Source organism: Triticum aestivum, chromosome 6A (assembly GCF_018294505.1).
Source record: "Triticum aestivum cultivar Chinese Spring chromosome 6A, IWGSC CS RefSeq v2.1, whole genome shotgun sequence".
Classification (NCBI taxonomy): domain Eukaryota; kingdom Viridiplantae; phylum Streptophyta; class Magnoliopsida; order Poales; family Poaceae; genus Triticum; species Triticum aestivum.
In genome coordinates, this window is record NC_057809.1 from 594,118,275 (window position 1) to 594,137,015 (window position 18,741).

The window sequence follows — 18,741 nt, forward strand, 5'->3', positions numbered from 1 at the left end:
GCAGAAGAGCACATTAAGCATACTATTGTAATGATCATTAAAAGAACTTACATTTTCTAGAACCCATATGAATCATCACTATTGTAATCTATTTGTGGACCGGTCTCATCATCACTATCACGCATATCTTCTTCGTTGTCTGACGGAGGTGGAGGCTCTTCCTCATCGCCAGGGTCTTCATTTAACTTTTCAAGCATAATTATGTCTCTTTGATTCACAACTGCCTCACCATCAATCCATGCGTCACCATCGTTTGGGTCCAGGTCAACATAACCCAAGTCATCATCCTCGTTGTTTTGGACCACGTCATCATGTTCCTCTTGATAGAACACTCCCTTGTATGTCATGGGGTTTATGTTGTAGTAATCATCATCGTTCGGGTCCGGTAGCTTACCATGTGGCGACACCTTGAACACAACTTCCCAACCCTTTAGGTACTCTTTCTGGCATGGGTAAGGCAGATAATATACTTGTGTGGCCTGGGTAGCGGCGATAAAGAGATCAGCTCCGGCATAGACGGTTGATGGTTTAACTTCAACTAAACCAACAGAGGGCGTATGTCTCAGACCCTTTTTGGGGTCGAACCATCGGCATTTGAACACAGTGAGACTTAGGTGTTCGCGGCCACGTTTGAATGTAAGCTCGTATATTTTTCCTACCCTTCCGTAGTAATCTACTTTATTATCTCCTTCGGTGAAGACTCCGGTATTTATGGTTTTGGGATCAGGTCGACTATTCTGGTGCTCCTCTGTATGGAAGCGATACCCATTCACATCATACTTTTGGCATGTCATGACGGCACGGTCAAAACCCATCTCAATTCTTCATCCATTGATTCGATCGGATCATTTCCCTACAAGTTTAATTGAAATTATAGGGTGCATGAGTTTAATTGAAATTATAAGGTGCATGAGTTTAATTGAAATAGGTAATAGGGAAGTGTGAAAATTACTTTCTCCATGAACCACGCAACAAAATTTTTCCTTCCATCAGCACCCTTTCGGAGAAGAGCAAGTGCCTCCGCTTCAGTAGGAGGTAGCATTCCCGTCCATTCTTCTTCAACGAATCGACTACAATAAGAAAAGCGGTATAAGAACTAGGCAAAGTGAACATAACGAATTGACTAAAAGAATGGTGCAAAGGTATTACCTCATCCACTCATCCTCAACTTCCTTGATGTTGTGCAAGATATAGAACATGACATCCTCCCACTCATCTCGTGGCATGAGATAAGGTGTCGAGCATCCAGCCCTGCCACCTTGCCCGATGAATAGAGGAAACTTGGGTTTGTACTTGGGTTCTTCTGTATTGTATCGAGACACCTTATTGTGCAACGTGGGAACATGGTCCGGATAGTAGGATGTCCTGAGGTCTGCCACCTCCTCTAGGATAACTGCCTCAGCTATGGAAGCTTCAATCTTAGCTTTGTTTCCACATTTCTGTCTCAGATGCTTGTTCTGTCTCTCAGGGCCGTACTGCCAACGATTCTGCACAGGGCCCCCCAACAATACCTCGTTCGCGAGGTGCAAAATGAGATGTGTCATCGGAGTAAGGAAGCCTGGCGGGAAGATCTTCTCTAGTTTGCATATCAACTCCGGCGCCTTCTTATGCATTTCTTTTATCTTCTCAGTACATACTTCTTTAGCACAAAGCGTGCGGAAGAAATGGCTTAACTCCGCAAGCACACGCCAGACACGCTCGGGAACATAGCCCCGAACCATCACCGGCATAATCCGCTCAATCCATACATGATAGTCATGACTCTTGAGCCCGGTCACTCTGCTTGTTGAAAGATTGACCCCCCTTACTTATATTCGACGCATAACCATCAGTGAACTTCACGACGTGTTTCATCCACTTGAATGCCTCCATCTTATGATCCTTTTTAAGTACGAAGTCAGCATCTGGCTTGAACCAAGATTTTCGACTGCCTATGGGAGGCTGCATGTGTAGACGTGGTCTATCACAAATATTCTGTTGATCGACTCTAGCATTAACATTATCCTTTGTCTTATCAGGAATGTTGAGGATCGTGCGAAAAAGGGACTCTGCGACATTCTTTTCGGTGTGCATCACGTCTATGTTGTATGGAAGTTTGAGGTCCTTAAAATAGGGAAGTTGCGTGAAGGGGGTAATGTGAGTCCAGTTGTGCGTCTCACCATATCCTTCAAAACATTTTTCCCTTTACCTTTTCCTTTGCCCTCGCCCTCGTCTTCGCCTGTGGCTTTGCCTTTGCCTTTCCCTTCACCGGAAGGCTTAAGAGCTTTCAGTTGAGCAAGCACATCCGCACCAGAAAACATTGGAATCTCGTTTACTTCATGGACAACTTTGCCTTTTGTGAAGTTCTTCTTGTCTTCCCTATCAGGATGGTCTGGAGGGAGGAACTGTCGATGCAGGTCAAATGCAACATACTTGCCACCCTTCTTCAGCCAAATGAAAATCAAGGCCTGCATGCACACTGGGCAAGGCATCTTTCCACTTGTACACCATCCACAGAACAGGGCATAACCGGGAAAGTCATGCATGCAATATTGTAGCCAAACTTTCATCAAGAAATTTTTCTGCAGATGTCGGTCGTATGTCAACCTCGGGAAGTACCAAGAATGGTGCAAATCATCCACCAACGGCTGCATAAACACACTCAAATTCTTCCTCGGATATTCAGGCCCCGGAATTATAAGCGACAGGAACATGGTCTTGCGTTGCATTATGGCGTCGGGAGGAGATTGAGCAGAATAACAAATACGGGCCAACAGATGTATGGATTAGAAGACATACCATATGGATTGAACCCATCACCTGTTATAGCAATTCTGACATTCCCAGCCTCGGCTACTTCCTCCTGGTACTCTATATCGAATGACTTCCATGCTTCACCTCCTGATGGATGTACAATTTTTTTTGGATTGTACCTTTTCCCTTCCTTGTGCCACTTCATCATTTTGGCAGACTCCTCGGTGATGAAAAGGCATTGCAGTCTTTTTATAAAATCAAGATACCGAAGAACCTTCACAGGGATTTTTAGCTGCTGCTTCTGACCATGCTTATCGATCACCTCAATATACCGAGAGGAACCGCACTTCCTACAGTACTTTTCATCCGCATACTCATGCCTAAACAAAAGGCAATTCTTTGGACAAACATGTATTTTCTCATAGTCCATGGAGAGCGCCTTCATGATTTTCTTCGTAGCGTACATGGTTTTCGGCAGTTCATGGCCCTCAGGTAGGCTGTTAGCCCATACTCCCAGAAATGCTTCGAAGCAACCTCGGCTACAGCCATACTCAGCCTTGACTGCCATCAGTTGCAAGATGGCATCCAGCACAGACAGCTTGGCACCCTCATAGAGAGGTTTCTTTGACGAGGCCAAGATTTCCAGGAAGGCCTTTGCGATTTCCTCCGGTTCCTCCGGTTCATTCACTGAATGTGACGGAGGTGTTGGCTGTGCAGCAAATACATCATCTAGCATGTCTCTAACCCCATCGTCCTCATAACCAGCAACGCGTTGTCGTATCACATCCTCTCTACCACGGTCCCGCTGGGCAAAGTTTATCGACATATTAAAGTTGGGCATAAATCCATGCGAGCGAAGGTGCTTAGTCATCTCACTCTTATCTCTGCGGATACGTGTCTTACATCTGGCACACGGGCATTCTGGCACCATCCTCATTGGACTACGGAATATCTCTTTCAAAAACACATCAGTTTTCTCGACCCACTCTGTTGTTACTTGATTCTGACGGAAAAACCCACTATACATCCACTGATTATCTGCCATCTCTGCTTTATTGGAAGCCACACAACAAAATTAAGGATTCGTTTAAATTACTCACATCAATATTTTATTTTTTACAAGGTTGACGAGAAACGACATTTACTCCACCTACATCTCTAATAGGTAAAGATGGGTCCTAATCCCACCCGAGAATGTGTAGATTGAGTACGTTGTCCATGCTCTACCCCATTCCGAGACAAAATTTTGGCAGCACCTCCCCGCTGTTCTCCAAATACACGTATCGGCAAAATGTTGAGAGAATGTGCATCTGGAGAACATCAGGGAGGCGCCACCGAAATCCTGTCTCGGAACAGGGTAGAGCATGAACAATGTACCCAATCTACACATCCTCGGGGTGTCCGTGGAAAGCGTTGGACAATCCGAAAGAGCTGCGGTGATAAATATGCAATTGAATGCATATTTATCGATGCAACCTTTCGGACGGGAGACCTAGGTTACGCGACTTGATGTGAAAATTTAATCTAGTGACATGGAAAAAAAGTGGACGAGGTCATGGAATTGTTGCTCACCCTCCGATGTAGAGGATGTAGTCGATCAAAGGAGGGACGATCGTGGACCAACACCTCCAACGTCGACGGTCACTCCACGAAGATGGGAACACCACAAATCCTGTTAATTCCATCAAGTGAAAAAAATTAGGTCTTCACCTCACATTAACCATTTGGCACAACATTATGAATCGACATGAAACAACATGTCAAATTGTAAAAAAAACTTTATTAAGTATTTTATAAACCAAGTGCCTCGATTTGCTTCTTATATATGAATCAACATGACCATAACACTAACTTGACCAAATACTAACTTGACCAATATCCATCCATCTATCACAAACTTAACCAAAATCTATTCATCTATATTTAACAAACTAAGTGTGTAAAAACATTTGTTAACTTGACTAACATCCATTCACAAACTTAATAAAAATTATCTACTATGTATCTAAAAACCTAATAAAACTAAACAAAACAAAAAAACTACATTTTATTCATATATCTAGCATACACATCTAATATCCATTCATCCATGCATCTAATATCCATTCATGCATCTAACAGTGGCATTCATATAACAAATGAAATAAAGTGAAAAAAAAGAAGGCTAGCTCACCTCACCGGAGGAGCAGGCAGGGAGTCAGGGGCGGGGCAGGGCGTCCGGGGCCGAGGCAGGGCGGCGGCGGCGGCAGAGGAGGAGGTGGAGTAGGCGGCGGCGGCGCGCTGTGGGGGCGAGTGGGGCGGCGGCGACGCAGGGGCAGGGGCGAGTGGGGCGGCGGCGACGCAGGGGCAGGGGCGAGTGGGGCGGCGGTGGCGAGGGGGCAGGGTGGAGTGGGCAGCTACAGGGGGCGGGGCGAGCGTGGCGGCAGCAGCAAGGGGTGGGGAGTCGGGGGGTGAGGCGGCGGCGGCAGGGGACGAGGTGGAGTGGGATGGGGCGGCGGCGATGTGGGTGGGGGCGGCAGGGGGCGCGGGCGAGGCGATTGGGCGGCGGCAGGGGGCGTGGGCGAGTGCGGCGGCGGCGACAAGGGGCCGGGAGTCGGCGGCGGCGAGCAGTTCGGGTGTGGTCGGGGTCGGGGGCAGCAAGCTAGGGGAGAACGAGTGGCCAGGGCGGTGAGCGAGGGGATAAGGCATTCTATGCCGACGGCTGCCGTCGGCATAGATGCCACGTCAGCGATCCGCGTGAAACACCCCCAATGGCCGCAGCTATGCCGACGGCTTAGCCGTAGGCATAGTTATATTTTTAATTTGTTTTAATGTTTTTAATAGTTTATATTTTTTTCTTCTTTATGTTTTTTTATTTCATATAAATTTTTTGATGTTTTTTATAGTTATATTTTTCCTTTTTCATGTTTTTATGTATTATTATTTCATATGGATTTTTAATGTTTTTTAACGCCGCTCGGCCCTCTCCTCTCCCGGAACCACATAGAGGGGAGGGGAGGGGAGGCGCCGAACTCGAGCAGCTTCGTCCGCCGAGGCCGTGGCCTGGTCGCGGGTCTGGGAGCGCATGGTCGCCGCCTCGCGTGCTCGATCTGGAGCTTACTAGGTCAGGTGACTGAAGGGGGATGGGGTCGTCGATGGGGGTGGGGTGGGGGCGGCGGCGGATCCAAGTCCGTCGGAGAAAGATGCTTCACGCGGGGACTCCTGGGAGCAACATTCGGGCCAAACCAAAGCTACATCCCCTCCGTGTAGACCCGACGCGTCCGTTCCCCCCTTCAAGGGCAATCCAAGTATTTAATAATATTCACACTGCATCGTTACCGCAGAACGTCTACTACCGTGTCATCGCCGTCCGTGAGGGGGCGCCACGCCCCAGAGACGCGTGCCGCCTCTTCGGACATGCCATCACACCACCCCGCATGTATGAGGGTCCGGTGCGATGCTCCGGTGGCATTGCTACCCCCCCCCCCCAGGGCCCCCGTCCCGCCTAACCCTGTAGTGTTTGACCACGGGATCTAGCCCTTTGACTTTGCACGGACGGGCTTTGACCAGCGGACCTCCCCACCCGATTGTGTTAGGTCAGCCCATAGGAACACTTTGGAGCAACAACCGGGCTAGACCCACAGCAAGATCCCCTCCGTGTAGACCCGACGCGTCCGTTTCTCCCCTCCAGGTGCCGGCGGCGGCGCCGTCCGTGAGGGGGGGCACACCCCGGACACGCGTGTCGGGCGTTTGCAACCGCCACAACACTTCCAAACTTGTGAGAGGCCGCCTACGCAAGATTTGACGGCATGCTAGCCCCCGGAGGCCGCCGGCCACAGCTGTAGACGCGGGAAGGGCAATCCGCGTTGAGGGAATTGTTCGGATACTTCTCCATCACCAAAAATTATGAAAAAAATACCATCGTTCCTATAGCACATGTGCCCATGTCGTGCAAAAAAACTCATGATTTTATCGCGCTTCGAGTATTTAATAATATTCACGCCGCATCGTTACCGCAGAACGTCTACTACCGTGTCATCGCCGTCCGTGAGGGGGGGCCACGCCTCGGAGACGCGTGCCGCCTCTTCGGACATGCCACCACACCACCCCACATGTATGAGGGCCCGGTGTGACGCTCCGGTGGCATTGCTACCCCTCTCCCCTCAGGGCCCCCGTCCCGCCTAACCCTGTAGCGTTTGACCACAGGATCTAGCCCTTTGACTTTGCACGGACGGGTTTTGACCAGCGGACCTTCCCACCCGATTGTGTTAGTTCAGCCCATAGGAACACTTTGAAGCAACAACCGGGCCAGACCCACAGCAAGATCCCCTCCGTGTAGACCCGACGCGTCCGTTTCCCCCCTCCAGGTGCCGGTGGCGGCGCCGTCCGTGAGGGGGGGCACACCCCGGACACGCGTGCCGGGCATTTGCAACCGCCACAACACTTCCAAACTTGTGAGAGGCCGCCTGCGCAAGATTTGGCGGCATGCTAGCCCCCGGAGGCCGCCGGCCACAGCCGTAGACGCGCGAAGGGCAATCCGCGTAGAGGGAATTTTTCGGATACTTCTCCATCACCAAAAATTATGAAAAAATACCATTGTTCCTATAGCACATGTGCCCATGTCATGCAAAAAAACTCATGATTTTATCGCGCTCCGAGTATTTAATAATATTCACGCCGCATCGTTACCGCAGAACGTCTACTACCGTGTCATCGCCGTCCGTGAGGGGGGGCACGCCCCGGAGACGTGTGCCGCCTCTTCGGACATGCCACCACACCACGCCGCATGTATGAGGGCCCGGTGCGACGCTCCGGTGGCATTGCTACCCCCCCTCCCCCTAGGGCCCCGTCCCGTCTAACCCTGTAGTGTTTGACCACAGGATCTAGCCCTTTGACTTTGCACGGACGACCTTTAACCAGCGGACCTCCGCACCTGGTTGTGTTAGGTCAGCCCATAGGAAGACTTTGGAGCAACAACCGGGCCAGACCCACAACAAGATCCCCTCCGTGTAGACCCGACGCATCCGTTTCCCCCCTCCAAGTGCCGGCGACGGCGCCGTCCGTGAGGGGGCACACCCCGGACACGCGTGCCGGGCGTTTGCAACCGCCACAACACTTCCAAACTTGTTAGAGGCCGCCTATGCAAGATTTTGCGGCATGCTAGCCCCCGAAGGCCGCCGGCCACAGCCGTAGATGCGCGAAGGGCAATCCGCGTAGAGGGAATTTTTCGGATACTTCTCGATCACCAAAAATTATAAAAAATACCATCGTTCCTATAGCACATGTGCCCACGTCGTGCAAAAAACTCATGATTTTATCACGCTCCGAGTATTTAATAATATTCACGCCGCATCGTTACCGCAGAACGTCAACTACCGTGTCATCGCCGTCCGTGAGGGGAGGCACGCCCCGGAGACGCGTGCCGCCTCTTCGGACATGCCACCACACCACCCCGCATGTATGAGGGCCCGGTGCGACGCTCCGGTGGCATTGCTACCCCCCCCCCCAGGGCCCCCGTCCCGCCTAACCCTGTAGCGTTTGACCACGGGATCTAGCCCTTTGACTTTGCACGAACGGGCTTTAACCAGCGGACCTCCCCACCTGGTTGTGTTAGGTCAGCCCATAGGAACACTTTGGAGCAACAACCGGGCCACACCCATAGCAAGATCCCCTCCGTGTAGACCCGACGCGTTCGTTTCCCCCCTCCAGGTGCCGGCGGCGGCGTCGTCCGTGAGGGGGCATACCCCGGACACGTGTGTCGTGCGTTTGCAACCGCCACAACACTTCCAAACTTGTTAGAGGCCGCCTATGCAAGATTTGGCGGCATGCTAGCCCCCGAAGGCTGCCGGCCACAGCCGTAGATGCGCGAAGGGCAATCCACGTAGAGGGAATTTTTCGGATACTTCTCCATCACCAAAAATTATGAAAAAAATACCATCATTCCTATAGCACATGTGCCCACGTCGTGCAAAAAGCTCATGATTTTATCGCGCTCTGAGTATTTAATAATATTCACGCCGCATCGTTACCGCAAAACGTCTACTACTGTGTCATCGCCGTTCGTGGGGGGGGGGCACGCCCCGGAGACGCGTGCCGCCTCTTCGAACATGCCACCACACCACCCCGCATGTATGAGGGCCCGGTGCGACGCTCCGGTGGCATTGCTACCCCCCAGGCCCCCGTCCCACCTAACCCTGTAGCGTTTGACCACGGGATCTAGCCCTTTGACTTTGCACGGACGGGCTTTGACCAGCAGACCTCCCCACCCGGTTGTGTTAGGTCAGCCCATAGGAACACTTTGGAGCAACAACCGGGCCAGATCCACAACAAGATCCCCTCTGTGTAGACCCGACACGTCCGTTTCCCTCCTCCAGGTGCCGGCGGCGGCGCCGTCCGTGAGGGGGGCACACCCCGGACACGCGTGCCGCCTCTTCAAACATGCCACAACACCACCCCGCATGTATGAGGGGCCGGTGCGACGCCCCGGTGGCATTGCTACCCCCAGGGCCTCCGTCCCGCCTAACCCTGGAGCGGTTGACCACGAGATCTAGCCCTTTAACTTTCCACGGACCGGCTTTAAACAGTGGACCTCTCCACCCGGCTGTGTCAGGTCAGCCCAGAGGGACACCTGGGAGCAACATCCGGGGCCAAACCGACAACTACATCCCCTCCGTGTAGACCCTATGCGTCCGTTTCCCCCCTTCAGGTGCCGTCCGTTAGGGGGACCACGCCCCGGAGATGCGTGCCGCCTCTTTGGACATGCCACAACACCACCCGGTTGTGGTAGGTCATCCCATAGAAACACTTCGGAGATGCGTCCCCTCCGTATAGACCCGATGCGGCTGTTTCCGCCCTCCAGATGCTGCCTTGTGACCATGAGGTCATGGGTTCAAGTCCTGGAAACAGCCTCTTACAGAAATGTAGGGAAAGGCTGCGTACTATAGACCCAAAGTGGTCGGACCCTTCCCTGGACCCTGCGCAAGCGGGAGCTACATGCACCAGGATGCCCTTTATAATCTATGAAAAAATTACAAACTACACATATATTCATATAATACATAGAAAAGCATAAAAACATATGTAAAAAAGCATAAAAACATATGTAAAAAAACCATGAAAACATATGTAAAAAAAAGCATAAAAACATATGTAAAAAAACACATGTAAAAAAATAACTATGCCGACGGCATACATACGACAGGGTTTAGGCGGGCGACGTGGCGCGGATCGATGACGTGGCGCCTATGCCGACGGCTGCCGTCGGCATATCTGCGCCGCGGATCAGTGACGTGGCGTGCTGAGGTATGCTGACGGCCGCCCGTCCCGACCGTCGGCATAGCTTTGACGCCGTTAGCCGCTGGTCACGGGCGGGGTCGCCGGGCCCACATGTATGCCTACGACTGACTTATGCCGATGGCAGCTGTCGGCGTTTGTTAAACTATATCGACGGCTGATGTGTGCCAACGGTTGCCGTCGGTGTAGGTAGGGGTAGCCCGACGGCAAGGGTAAGCCGACGGCCAGGAGTAGACTGTCGGCATAGATCCAAGTAGGCCGACGGCTGCCATCGGCATAGTTTTGGCCGTCGGCGTAGAGCCGTTTTCCGGTAGTGGTGCCTGAGAACGCGCCGTCGGGAGTCGCAGCGGGTCTCACTGGCCGTCTCTCGCTGGTGTGGCGTCTGAGGATGCCACTGTGTTTTACGGTACACACCAGAGTGCCACTCTGGACGAACGGTGTCGTGTGTCGTGTTGGAAGAACTACGTCGTGGCTGTTGATGCGTGCTCAACGAGGTCACCGCCGGGTTGATGTTGCGGTGCGCCGGAGCGACGTAGTGGCCGTGGTTGTTGCCTTCGGTCCGTGGGTTGGTCTTGTTCCCAATATATGCATGCGGAAAACATCACATAGTAATTGATTAGCATATTTGTTTAATCAAAACGAGAGCAAACGAACGAGACATGCATTCGAGGATGGTCAGTCGTTGCTTCCTCACAGAACGAATAAAACTACGGCAATTAGTAATCCCTGGTTGCATGCATGCCCGACGTTCTGTCGCAGCCAGCCTTGCAGCCGTCCGCAGCCTGCCGTCGCGCCGTGCACTACGCCCAGTCGTCTCCGCCGCCAGCACGCGGAAAGGCCGGCCGGGGTGCCGCTGTGGTGGAGTTCCCGTCGTTGCATGTTCCTTCGATTTTGCAACGCATCCAGACGGAGCTCCCATGTAAGCATTGGGGTCAATTGACCCTAAAGAAATTAGGTAATCCTTCATTAGTCCTTCAGTAGTTTAGTACTAATTACTGTTCATTTAGACAAGATGACCCCGCTGTCATGGACATGACCCCATCAAACATTTTTTCTAGCTTCGTCCACGATCTCCACCATACAAAGCCTCCGCCACGAGCGCTAGATGGAACCGCCGCATCCAGTGGCGCCACCAACGCATCCGTGGAGGCCCCTGTCTTTCCTTCTCTTGATGCGAGTTGCTCTCACGGTAGAGTCCAACTGCTGATGACGTGTTAGAGTAAAACGAGATTGAAAGCGAAAGGACAATCAGTCCTGGTTTCCATTGACTCTCAAGTATATATACATTTAGAAGAGGTGGAAAGAAGAGGTTTCTATAGAAAGAGAGAAGGGACATGACTATTCAAGGTTGGGCACACCCCTTTACTAATGATTATTAATTAATTAGCATGTGCTAATTAATCTACTAATTAATTCCTAACAATTTACAAAAAGATTACGCTAGACATGGTGGTTTCTATCAAAAAAGTGTAAAGTCACGTTTTCTGATAACCTAGCTCTTAGGAGGTGTTTGTTTTCAGGGACTTTTTTATGTAGGGACTAAAAAAAGTCCCTCTTAGAGACTTTTTTTATCAAACGGGAAGGACTTTTTAGGGACTAAACTAGGCATTTTGGACTAAATGAACAAGACTCTCAAGGAGAGTCTTTTTTGGGACTTTTTCAACAATGCCCCTCCATGCATTTAATGGCCCGCCACCTCATGGTGTTGTTTGATTGTTATTTTTCTATATACTAGGGGCAACATGGTCATTTAATAACCTCTAGAAAGGGACTAGGGACTTTTTAGGTGGTGTTTGGTTCTCTAGTCCTAGGACTTTTTCTAGTCCCAACTAAAAAGTCCCTCCCTGTTTGTTTCCATAGACTAAAAAGTCCCTAGTCCTTTCCTAGAGGTTATTAAATGACCATGTTGCCCCTAGTATATAGAAAAATAACAATCAAACAACACTATGGGATGGCAGGCCAATAGGTGCATGAAAGGGCATTGTTGGAAAAGTCCCAAGAAAACCCTAGTTTGGTCCCTAAAAAGTCCCTCCCGTTTGGTAAAAAAGTCTCTAAGAGGGACTTTTTCTAGTCCCTACACAAAAAAGTCCCTGGAAACAAACACCCCCTTAGTCTCTGAAAACAAATAGGGAGAGACTTTTTAGGAACTAGAGACTTTTTAGTTGGGACTAAAAAAAATCCTAGGACTTATGAACCAAATAGGGCCTTAATGTGATGGTTTCTTGCAATTTACTCCAGAATAACCCGTTCTTTTTCGATGGATTATATATTTACAATACTAAAGCCTGTTGTGCAGGATCTATTTTCTCAATGATGGTTTCCGTGTTAAAAAGGGGGAGTACCTTAGAACTCATCTAGATAAGACGTAATTTGATCTCAATCACCTGAAAAACAAAAATGGATACAACCCACGTCAGCACACACGCATCTTATAGTATCACATCCAATGACTATAAAAGATGAATGAGATCAAATTAAATCTCATCTAGATGAGTTCTAGCAAAACTGTTGAAAAAAAGGGAGAAATGCAGCCGAAGAGAAGCCTGTTTTCCACTCACGAAACCAGAAAACAGCAGCCATCACATCACAATCACTTGCGTGCAAATGCCACCAAACCAAACTTGGGAGCCCATGCAAGGAAGGCACAAGGAAGCTTAGGAGCCCATGCCACCCAAGCCGGCACGGCGGCGGGTGAGTCGATCGGCGGCCGTGAGTGGAACACACCGGCCGACTACGCTACACCCTACACGCATAGGGCCTCGCTCGCAAGTCACTTGTCCGAACCAGCCACAAGCAATGCCTGTCTTACTCCGATCACGAAGCAACTCCGCCATAGTAGACTAGCAGTAGCACTCTACCGGCCCGGAAAGAAAGAAGAGGATTACCGGCGAAATCTTCCTTCCTTTCTCTTACTTCCCGGCCTGGCTCACTCCACCCGCTGCCACCTTAAAGAAACCAACCGATGCAGATTATCCATCCAGCAAGCACCGATCCGTCCGTCTAAAACCCCTGATCCAAAGACAAAAAAGATACTATCGGAGTAACCATGGGGCTGTGCGCGTCGATGCTGCGACGGAGGGCCAAGCAGCGGCACCCGGAGCCGAGGCGCGGCACGCCGACGGCGCTGTTCGTCGTCAGGGGCGAGGGCGACCGCCGGCCGGAGGCGCTCGTGCTCCGGGTGCAGGACTCCGGCCGACCGCAGCTCCAGAAACCACCTGCTAATGTGGCACCCAGAAGGCAGGAGAGATGCAGCCGGCAGCAAGCCGCGGACGCGCCGGACAGGACGGTCCGTGCTCAGGCTCAGCCTCCTCGGTTGGTTAGTGCCAGTACCAGAAGCACCGCCGGGATCGAGCCGGGTGCGCCGCTGTCCACGCGCAAGACGGCGACGGCCGGCCGAGGGGACCCGGTGATGCAGGGGCGGTACGGGACGCCGTCGATGGCACCACCGACGACAACGGCCTCGCCGCTGATAGTGCCCGGGACGCCGGCGTCGGCGGCGATGACGCCGGGGCGGCCGGTGTGGCAGAGGAGGATACTGATGGGGATGCGGTGCGAGCTGCCGCGGTTCAGCGGCCTCCTGCTCTACGACGAGCACGGCCGGCCGATGCACATCGCCACCGCGGGCCGAAGGAACCACCGCCAGGTATGCAGGTATGCAGAGTACTCCCTCCGTCCGCAAATAAATATACTTCTAGCTTTTGTCTTAAGTCAAAATTTTAAAACTTTGACCAACTTCATAAAAAAAAGTAGCAACATTTATGGTCTTAAATTAGCATCCCTAGATCCGTTTTGAATTATACTTTCATAATATATAAATTTGATGTCATATATATTACTACTTTTTTGTATATAGTTGGTCAAAATTTTAAAACTTTGACTTAGAATAGAAGTTAGAAGTACACTTATTTGCGGACGGAGGGAGTAGGCTTACAATATATGGTTGCTTCTGAACAATACAGAGTTCAGATTGATGTGCTCCGTTTTGACCTGTTTTTCTCCAGGGGAAGAAGAAGACTGCCACTGCCAGGACACCTTCCACGACAACTCTCAGGGACCTCCTATAGTTAGTTTGTTTGTTGCGACCAGTTGACAGAGGCTGAAGGAATACTCTGCTGTAAAACAGCAAACACAAGTCATGTGAATATGTGATACTTATATGAAATGGATTCGCTGTTCATAGAAGACATTTGTTTTACTGACCAAGCTTCTCATGTGACATGGTTAATTATGCCATGTCACATTGTCCTAGACCAAGAATTGGTCGTGCTGTTATTCTAGAAAAAAATAAAGAATTGGTCGTGAAGGCAGGTTAAGGTTAAGTTTAAGCCCCTGCCTCCTCCTGTTTGGCTCTGCTATGAACTGAGCACAGCAACCCAGACAAGAAGCAGAATGAAACTGAAACTATGAAGCAGACACCTAAATGCCACTGCCTGACAGCACACAATGCACTTGCAATCAATTAGGAGTGATGGACACTTCTTTGCACATCAACTAATACACAGGCTGAATAAAAAAAGAAAAAGGAGAGAGCCCCAACTGAACACTACCCAACAACAACAGGCTATATATGATTTCCCGCATGCTTCCTCCACTAGGCTTCTGTTTCTCTTCAGTCATCTCCAGCACATTCCAGCCATGGAGCCTGTCTAATCCCGAACCCCGACCGGACCGGCGATAAGCGACGACGCCGTTGCACTTCCCCCCACCCCCACGGTGTCATGTCATCGGAGCCCGACGGGGAGACCACCGCCGCGACTGGCTTCTTCCGTTCCTCCATCAGATCATCAGTGTCTATACGCGAGCAACGACACAGTTAGCGAGAGATGACATGGTCAAGGATCATCGATCACTTCCCAAATCTCAAGCACTTGTTGTGTTTCACTTCGCCCATGCTCGACGGCGGTACCTGCGGCGCCTTTGTCGCTCGCTCCTTCGCCAGCTTCTCCATCGCGTTCACGAACTTCCGCAGGTGCCGGATGTACTCGGGGTACGTCTCCAGGTTGCAGTGGCCACCACCTTTGACCCACAGCGGCTCGTACTTCTCCTTCGCTAGCTCCCATAGGCGCTTGCCGTGCGAGAAGTCAACGATGTCGTCCGCCGTGCCCTGAAATGTGATTCAGCAAAGTCCAGATCAAGCAAAGATCCAGCTGGAAGTGACCATAAAGCATATCATAATCTTGAGTCTTGGCACAAAGATAATGAAACCACAAACATTTTGAACTCCAGCTAATTAGACGTTTAAATACAATATTTAAGTCTGCATTCGGAGCAGGCTTCATAGGGGACACTAATAAACGCAGACTGTCCATATGCATCAGGAGTCCAGGACACCACCACCAAGTTCTTGTGGTGGCAACTATCATATGTTTTTTTTTAATCTATTTTTGTAGTTTCAAAGGCTGAGAAGATAAGCTTCCTTTATGGGAAGGAACAAAATCATAGCAGTTCCATCAGAACACACAAATCAATGAGATAGACTTGCTATGAGAAAAAGATGACTGGACATCAATGCAAAAGGTAAGTGAGTCCCTACTCACATGTATAACCAGCACTGGACATTCGACCTGCTTTATTTTGTCGATGTTCTGCAATCGTTGGCAGTAAGGTGATGATTAGAAGAATAAACGACCGGCATTTCAGAACCAAAGTGAAAAGGCGTATAACCCAGACTTCCAGACTTACCTTGAAGATATCAAACCAAAGTGTCACTTTCACTGGATACAAAACGCGTATGCCTGACAGAATACCGCTGTGAAGGACGACCCCTCTTAGTTTCTCCAAACGTGAGGCCAAGTGCAACGTCGGTCCGCTTCCAACTGATTGCCCATACAGGATCAGATCCTCTTGCCCTATCCCATACTCCTTTTTCAAACAGTCGTAGACAGCCTCTATGTCGTAGTACGTGTTATACTCCGATGGCTGCCGAAGCGGAAAACAAGATCGAAAAAAGGAGCGTAGTTAGGTTATGTATTCCACACAAGGAAAAATGTACCACTCAGCTACCTAATATATATAAGTGCATACACATGAACATGTCTACTATCATTTATTCTGCTATAACAACAATTGTCTCCCATGTAAGTGTACAACAGTTCACAAAATCTATGTATTGCATATGGGAACAAGCACACATGCTAGTTCATTATTTGATTGGCCAAAGGAAGGTTTTGAGTAGGGACCGATAACCGATAAGTGTTGGGGCTGTTGGTCCCTTACTTTAGCAACTTTGTCAAAAGGATGACAACCAGAACAAAGGTAACATCATGGACTAGAATAGCAGAAAGCGAGTATGACTTTTGGGGTGTTTGTAGTGCATATGAATGAAAAAGCATGACCAACCATTTGCCGATGTCCTTTTATAGATGAGGCCAACAAAGATGGGAGTGGCTAATAATTATTATTTGCTTTTAAGAAAGGGTGCCCACACACCTATCGAAGAACACAAAGCTGATTATGAGAAAAGGATAGGGAGCAATGCAATCCAATAGTTGTCAGTAATTGATGAAAATGTGGCACTATCATATACAGGGGACATCATGATCACAAAATTTGAGAGTTTATGTAGGAATGGGACGTGACAAAAAAAGACAGCTTAACTGCAGATTTAAGCAACAGGAGAACCGCGTTCGAGTTCTTATAATTACTTGGGGATTCAGATTCTTACTTTTCCTGTAGAGGCCCCATATCCTGAATAGTCATAGCTGCACAAGAAAACCAAGTAAACAGATTTAGTAGATTCGTCGGAGTAAAATCCCATCAGCAAGATCCACCAGGCAAGAAATCTGCAGTCCTATCAGATTCAGGTAGAAACTACTTTTCAATTGGTGTAAAATACTCAAAAGTCTCAAAAGTCAAGCAGTAGACATCAACAAGATCCAGCAGGCAAGAAATCTCACAAATATGAGATGTGACAATATCCCATAGAAAACGCAAATTTGAAGATCTATTGGATTGCCCACCAAAGGGAACGTGCAGGTTGTCATCTGCAGTGCAACCACCACAAGGAAACAACCGTATACTGCAATACTCAGCACTCTCATATCTTCGATCCCTTATAACACACAACACCAAATGGCCTTACAATGCATCTATGCCACATGCACGGTGACGTCTGAACGCTCATAGTCATTGGTGAATCGATGGCCACTAACTGACTGACAATGCTGAAAGCAACATCAGCAGAAGAGCACACATGGGAGCAATCGTTAGCATCAGCATCAGAGCAGAACCTGATGATATGGTACAGACTGGTACTACAATAATTGAAGCCGTTGAAAAACCTGGGATCTTCTCCCCGGATTAATTAACCTCAGACCTGGTACTATAATCAAAGGTAGGCGACTGGCTGTTTGTTTCTACCCCGGAATTGTGACTAGGATAGGATATGGTTGGAGCAGATTATCTCCACGAAGAAGCAAAACCCAAATTGTGTCTGAATCAAACTTAAAAAAAATAAAAATGGAAGCAGGCTATTCAGCAGAGAGTTATCCAGCGGATCTTCCCCGGGTCAATCAAAAAATTCCAAACGCCACCTAATTCATTATTTATTCACGGTTGGCTGACTAGCAGACGACAAAGACGAAGCTCCGATTAAATCCTCCTCGAACCGAATCAGCATGCGCTGGAGCCAGAAAACAACTCCGGATACGGAATATTACGAGGAATACGACCACCAACAGCCTGCCAAATCCAATCGGAAGTGCAGAAGATGAACCTGAATATCGATTGCGCAGGTCGCAGGTGAATGCGGGAGCATGACGCGGCCGTGTGAGGGAAACTAGAGGCTACGGAGGCGGGGAGGGGAGAGGGAGGGGTGGGGGCGGGCTGACCACATGATGTTGACGCGGAGGTGGGAGCGGAGCTCCATGAAGAGGCCGAGCATCTGGCCGAGGTCGGCGGCGTTGCCGTGGGAGTAGAGCAGCGTGAGGCGCGCGGTGGGGTAGCGCCAGAAGGCGGCGACGACGCGCGTCCCGGCCCTGGTGGGCAGCGCGTGCACGTCGACGTTGGCGTCGGGCAGCACCCCCGTCATCCGCAGCCCGCCCTCCTCCGCCGCCACCTCGTACGTCGCCGGCTCCGGCGGGAAGAAGGCCAGCCGCGCCGCCACCGACGACGTCACGTTCCCCATCCCCTCCTCCGCCTCCGCCCTCCGCCCTCCGGGAACGGCTGGCTGGCTATTCCTGGTGGGGGCCCTCCGAATTCCGCAACGTGAGAGCCGGCCAGCTAGCGCCCCGCCCCTCCGCTTATGAGGGAGGCGCCCCGCTCCTTTTGGCCGGGCCTCCTCGCTCTGCTTTCGGTCTGGTTTGGTTTGGTTGTGTGGCGTGTCGACGGAGGAGGATGGATGGCAAGTCCACTTCCGTTCCTCCTTCTCTTGGACGGGCGCGTGTAAATGCGGGGAGAAATGCGGGTGGGAGACAACGAGAGATCCTACTCCCCGGCCTGTACGGGAGTCGACGTATGCAGAGTATGCTAGAAATACCCTCTCTTTTTGCGATGGATGGATGTAATTGAGTGATTGTATTTCGTTGAAATTTTAGAAACATAAATCCTAAGGCCTCTTTGGTTCATAGATCAAATTGTAGGAGAAAAAATGTCTACCACAACGCAGTGACGACTGAACGCTCATGGTCATTGGCAGATAGACGACTTCCCGAACAAGGCTACAATAATGTTTGCCCGACTCTGATGAGGGAGGGGCAATGACGGCGGTGTGGCTTCGGCTGGCTCCAGTGCTTGTAG

At 50.3% G+C, this 18,741-nt stretch overlaps 2 protein-coding genes across 3 annotated transcripts; one reads left to right on the top strand and one right to left on the bottom strand.

The window, feature by feature from the left end:
• Positions 1-12,770: 12,770 nt before the first annotated feature.
• On the top strand, positions 12,771-14,166 carry LOC123128783 (uncharacterized). The gene is made up of 2 exons (XM_044548880.1): positions 12,771-13,648; positions 14,007-14,166. Exons 1-2 carry the CDS (start codon positions 13,052-13,054, stop codon positions 14,067-14,069), a joined length of 660 nt encoding a protein of 219 aa, XP_044404815.1. The 5' UTR covers positions 12,771-13,051; the 3' UTR covers positions 14,070-14,166.
• Positions 14,167-14,409: 243 nt separating this feature from the next.
• LOC123128782 (alpha/beta hydrolase domain-containing protein 17C) lies at positions 14,410-18,385 on the bottom strand. Of its 2 annotated transcripts, XM_044548879.1 has the most exons (6): positions 17,835-18,381; positions 16,670-16,706; positions 15,688-15,924; positions 15,543-15,590; positions 14,912-15,109; positions 14,410-14,796 (listed from the first exon to the last, which is right to left on the bottom strand). In XM_044548879.1, exons 1-6 carry the CDS (start codon positions 18,128-18,130, stop codon positions 14,782-14,784), a joined length of 831 nt encoding a protein of 276 aa, XP_044404814.1. In that variant the 5' UTR covers positions 18,131-18,381; the 3' UTR covers positions 14,410-14,781. The 2 variants fall into 2 exon arrangements, with proteins under 2 accessions (XP_044404814.1, XP_044404813.1); XM_044548878.1 differs by having other exon boundaries at positions 14,410-15,109; positions 17,835-18,385.
• Between the last annotated feature and the right edge of the window lie 356 nt (positions 18,386-18,741).

Excerpts from the sequence above, each read along its gene's own strand:
- LOC123128783 (XM_044548880.1), top strand. The coding sequence starts at position 13,052 with ATGGGGCTGTGCGCGTCGATGCTGCGACGGAGGGCCAAGCAGCGGCAC. Across the intron at positions 13,649-14,006 it reads GCCGAAGGAACCACCGCCAG|GGGAAGAAGAAGACTGCCAC; the intron begins GTATGCAGGTAT and ends GTTTTTCTCCAG.
- LOC123128782 (XM_044548878.1), bottom strand. The coding sequence starts at position 18,130 with ATGGGGAACGTGACGTCGTCGGTGGCGGCGCGGCTGGCCTTCTTCCCG. Across the intron at positions 15,591-15,687 it reads TTTGGTTTGATATCTTCAAG|AACATCGACAAAATAAAGCA; the intron begins GTAAGTCTGGAA and ends CAACGATTGCAG. Across the intron at positions 15,110-15,542 it reads GTCCAGTGCTGGTTATACAT|GGCACGGCGGACGACATCGT; the intron begins GTGAGTAGGGAC and ends ATCACATTTCAG.